Raw genomic sequence first — 5,196 nt, forward strand, 5'->3', positions numbered from 1 at the left:
ATTGCTGATCTTTTCTCACATATTTAACCACTAGCCATGTGTGTCATGATAATATATATTCATAATAACAATAAAATGGGAGTAATGTATTCAAGCTTCTTCTCAGAGTTATTGGAGATATTAGCCAAATAATGAAAAGACCTCAATTTGTATAATACATTTGTAATATCTACTATAAAGATACCACATGCAGTAAATTGGATTTGTAGAAACTACGGACAGTGTAAAGACTTTTGTGGCCACACAAAAATGATTCTGTTATTGAAGATACATTTTAGTAGGGAACAATTTTGCATATTCTTCTGTGTTATAATTTTTTTATAAAATGGAAAAGAGCATATGTGTTGGCAATGTGTGTTTCTGTGGCCATGTTAAGAATTGATACGATATGGAAAGGCCAAGTGCATGACACTGAGCTGGGTCACAGTGTTAGGAAAGCAGTTGAAGTGTTGCTCTTGCTTTAGATATAATCCTCCCCAGTTTCACCCATGCGAAATTGCACTCTATAAATTTCATCCCTACGTGTATCCGCTCCACGAATTTCATAGGCTAGATAGTAATGTGTGACCTATCACCTTTGTTATAATTACTAATACATGCCTGGGGTAAATTTTTATCTGTTCTGAGAGAAAATGGTCTAGGAGTATATATTAGTTACTGATAATATAATCTGTAAAATGTTGGTAGGCATGTTAATAGAATTGGAGAATATATATTTTTCACTTTGATAAATGATTAGTATAGCTTTTCTTGTAAAACTTGAGGGTACAAGTCTAAAGCTCATCCTCACTGGATGTGCATTGTCCATTTATTGTGCTGTGCTATAACAGAACTGGACTAAGATTTTTGTAAGAATATAATTTCCTTGTCTTCTTTGCATATGGCACTAATGGCTGACTTTAGTAAGTAAATTGTTCCAACAATCAAGGGAGTAATGTATTCATGCTTTTTCTCAGAGTTATTGGAGATATTAGCCAAATAATGAGTAGACATCAATTTGTATAATACATCTGTAATATCTACTATAAAGATACCACATGCAGTAAATTGGATTTGTAGAAACTACTGACAGTGTAAAGATTTTTGTGAAGCCACTGTTTCTATGTTGGATAGAACATATCAATGGCCAATCATTTTATAGGTGATGGGTGTTTTTCAAACATAATTGCCCAATGGAGACAGAAGAGAATTGCTCAAGATACTAGGGCCAGTGCTGTGATTACTAGATGGTAAAAGAGGTGAAGTTTAGTTCACATGCCCTGTCAATCAGCATCTTCCTTAATAGGTAACTAAATATGTATTGTTTTATAAAATTCAAATATTGGCAGTGGCCAGAACTTATAGATTCATAAATATTTGCTACCTACTTAAATAAACTATGTCTTTGTGCCTATTGCTTGTCCAGTAAGTAAGTGAAAGACATATTTTATCCTCCTCCCTCAGAATAGTGAACTACTGGGTCAAGTCCATTGTGTACTTTTCTTTATTTTAAATACAATGTCGTATGTTGGTTATATCTACACTAATCAAGATTATCAGAAGAAAAAACTGGGGACACGAAAAATAAATCCTCTCATAAATCCTTCTGTGAAATTTTATGCCTCCAGGCTGTCTCTGCTGTCAGAAGAGACTTCATTATGTATGTGAAGTTCCTTGATCACTGATCTCTAGGAAACCAATGTACAAATGGTGACTATATTTATACAGACTAATCTGGGTAAGACCCAAGCTGAGTCACTTTCAGGAGCCAAAATATGTCTTTGGTTCATAGAAATCCCTCCCTCACAATGAAAAAGTTGTCTTAATATTAAAGATATAGAATTTCTCTGGAGGGAGAAAGGACTTGCAAAGCGCAGAGGCATCTTCAGTCAAAATCCTCTGTGCTCAGATGACTTGAACACATTCCCACAGCTATTCTAGTCATTCCAACGGAACTGATTTTTGTGACGTTCTAAGGTACTGGTACAAGCAACTTTCCATCTTTGGTCTCAGTAGCTCAATTTGCTAGTCATTTTTATTATAATGAACACTGTCTTTTGTCCTGTGTATGAGGTTACTATAAGTTCTATCTGTTCATTTTTCACTTTTGACTCAACTGGAAATATACTTGGATAAGGATGCTAGGATAGAGCTCTAAAACCATACCATGAGATATTTTATAGTGCCACTCTCAGTATGATGAGATTGGGTTAAAGCCTTAGGAAGTAAATTTCTCATACACTTTTTCTGTGACGCGTTTTCAGAGTAAACTGGCCCAAGGTTATGCTTTTTTGGTTAGCTTGCCGGGGAAGATCAGACCCCAGCAGTGTTCTGGAAGCAATTCATGCAGATATTTGTCTCCCACCAAAGAGACAAAAGAGCAGACTCATGTAATTAGCAGAATCCCCCTGGACCCGCTGTCTGTGCTTCTGGCACATTAATAAAGCTGAGACATGGCCCAGGACCCCTGAGGGCCTTTCCCATAAGTCCCTTATAGAAACTTCTGGTGCCTAAGCAACAGCTCAACTGAGTGAGGCAGCAAGAGGCTCGCTCCGCATTGGCTGCACTAGGAACTGTGCTCAAAGGGTCTCAGCTGGGAGTTGCTCTGCTATATGTGAATAATGGCATTTTTGAAGCAAATGCCATGAAATTCAGAGGTGTCAATCCTGAACACAGGGATCCCAGGGAAAGCTGTATCCTCTGAAGGAACCAGTCATCTGCTCCTCTGCTGTGTCAGCAAAATTCACAGCATAGAGAGTTTGGGTAATTTCCTTTTTATCCCTGAAGGCTTAGGGTAATTATTTTTTGCAGCCACATTAACTCTTATGATTAGCATCTTGATGGAGTCTTCATATCTATCAGTGATTTGGAGAGCCTAGGTAGTTGTAAGTGTACATTTATCAAAAAGGGATGCGGAACCATTTTTATTCAGCAGTAATTCACTGAAATGAATTGTCAGTCTACTCTCAGGCTATGAACACGGGTGACAAAAATCTTAACAGAGATCAACAAAATAGGTACCCCTTCTATACACTGCTTTTGATAGTATAAAAAATTTTGCTATTAAAAAAGGTCAGGCTCACTGTTCTTTAAATATATGCTGGATTAGTTGACAGATACCAATATGAGGCACATTGTACGAGATGACTCAAGAAGAAAAACTTTTATTTTTACTTTTCAATGTAGGGGCACACTTATTTATGTTGATTTGGATTAGCCTGACTTCCTCAATTCATGTGGGAAACACTACTGTCCTTTCCTCTTGGGCATTCACCAATAGTGGCAGGGCCAAAAGCATTTATATTTGAACTTTTTTCATCTATAACCTTGAACAAACCCTGTCCATTACAGGAGACAATCAAGCCCCTGTGACTTCTGAATGACAAGCACCTGATGGCCCTTGGGGACAGCATCTATGAATTTTCAAATGTTGATAGCCACTAATCTGTGTCTGTTTTTCTTTCTCCTAATTGAAAAATAGCCGAGTTCTTTTTAAATGTGTGTGTGTTTTAATTCTTAGTGTTTCATTTGTAGTCTCTTTTCTCCCAGGTTAATTGAAAGCTAACCAGTGATCACACCAGATCATCCTTGCATAACTCAGAAGAATGGCTGAGGAGAGAGACTCTGTCAACAGCAAGGCAATGCTAACCAGACACACAGCTTGACAGCAATGACAGGTAGGACAGTCAGGTTCTTGCTTCCAACAGTTTCTTCTTCTCGCATTTTTGCTCAGACTTTTCACAGGAGCAGACTGGACTACATAAATACTTTTGCTAAGAAGCCTTTTTTTTTTAAAGAGCACTATTTTAAAAATAGCTATTCAACATAACAATCTTAATTTTAATGCAACAAATTACAATTTTCAACAATTTAAGTGAGCATATCCTGTCACCATCAGCACATGTATATTTATATATATACTTGTTAAATATAGATGGATATAGTAATATCCATATTTGTCTACACACACATACACACAGGCGCGCACACACACACACACACACACATACACACACACACAACAGTAGAGCTACCAGACCCTGAATAACAGAGTTTTCTAATTTCATATTCCCTTAATTGTCACTGGATTTATTTATATGGAGTGTTAACATGTCATTTGCAGAGTTTACTGGATTTGACCCTGTCAAAACTGAAAAAGCCACAAAATTTGTGGTTGATCAGCATGATGCCTAAGGACAGACCCTGTGCTCAGAGGCAGGACTAGGTGCTGAAGACAGGGTAGCTGCCTGTCTCCTAGTTACCACCAGTGTGGTGAACTCTTCCCAGTGCCAAGGCTTCTGTTACGTCAGACCCAAAGAATTTTGTTTATTTAAAGACTATTCATACGATTTGGATTCTATTATCGTAAAACATAGATTCCCCCATAGAAATTCAATAAATAAAATACTTAGCCACTGAATCAAGGAAGCAGAACTCCAGTTTTTAACCTTCCAATGGGATTGGGGCTAGACCCAACCCATGCATTTTGTACTGCAATTGGTCTTCCAGGAGGCAGAGGGTGCAATGACCCTGCAGGCAGGTCCAGGACAGACTGTCTGTCTGGTCAGCAGTGCCCCCTGTGTGTCATTGGATGAGGCTGGAGCTGTAGCTGAAGCCATAGCTGCTGGACCGTGACAAAGGAGGCTGTGCCTCTTCACTCTGTTCTGTGGCATAGCTGGGAAACGTCTGTGCACGAGACATCTTTGATGAACCGAATCCATGACCTAGAAGAAAGAAGACAGCTCCATTAACTATAAGACAAATTCAGAACAGCGCTGGGCCATATGAAAAGAAATGATCAGCAGCAGACTCCAAAGCGTTGGTGCTGAGCTTGCTAGTGGGATGCTGGTTTAAGACTTTGATGCCATTTGTGAGTTAAAAATGTATTCAGTGATCAATGTTTTCACCAAATATGTTTTTCCAACAATTCTGAATGCTGGGAGCTACCAAATTTTCTATGAATCTCAAACTTGCTCTGCAACATTTGAAATGAAAAAGGAAAGTTTCCCCAACCAAAACAATTTTTGATGGAGAGACTATTAGCTGCTTCTTTTTCTTTCATTCTTACTTTCAGCATACAAATGCAGATTACTAGTATTTTTCCTTTTTTGCTTTTATTTTTATTTTATTTTTTTATTTTTCAACAAATAATACACTGCATATATTCTTCTTAGTGGTTAATTGCTGTACAAGATGCAGACTTGTGATCCTATTTAC

General features: G+C 37.8%; 1 protein-coding gene across 1 annotated transcript in view; it reads right to left on the reverse strand.

Annotated features, from left to right (window-relative positions):
• Positions 1-3,947: 3,947 nt before the first annotated feature.
• Dok6 (docking protein 6) overlaps positions 3,948-5,196 on the reverse strand; it is a 472,679-nt gene continuing 471,430 nt past the window's right edge. Inside the window, exon 8 of the mRNA XM_004647161.2 lies at positions 3,948-4,703. Coding sequence (XP_004647218.1) covers positions 4,564-4,703 — 140 coding nt within the window. The 3' untranslated portion in view covers positions 3,948-4,563. The remainder of the gene's footprint in view (positions 4,704-5,196) is intronic.

This window comes from Octodon degus, unplaced genomic scaffold (genome assembly GCF_000260255.1).
Source record: "Octodon degus isolate 3935 unplaced genomic scaffold, OctDeg1.0 scaffold00289, whole genome shotgun sequence".
Lineage (NCBI taxonomy): Eukaryota > Metazoa > Chordata > Mammalia > Rodentia > Octodontidae > Octodon > Octodon degus.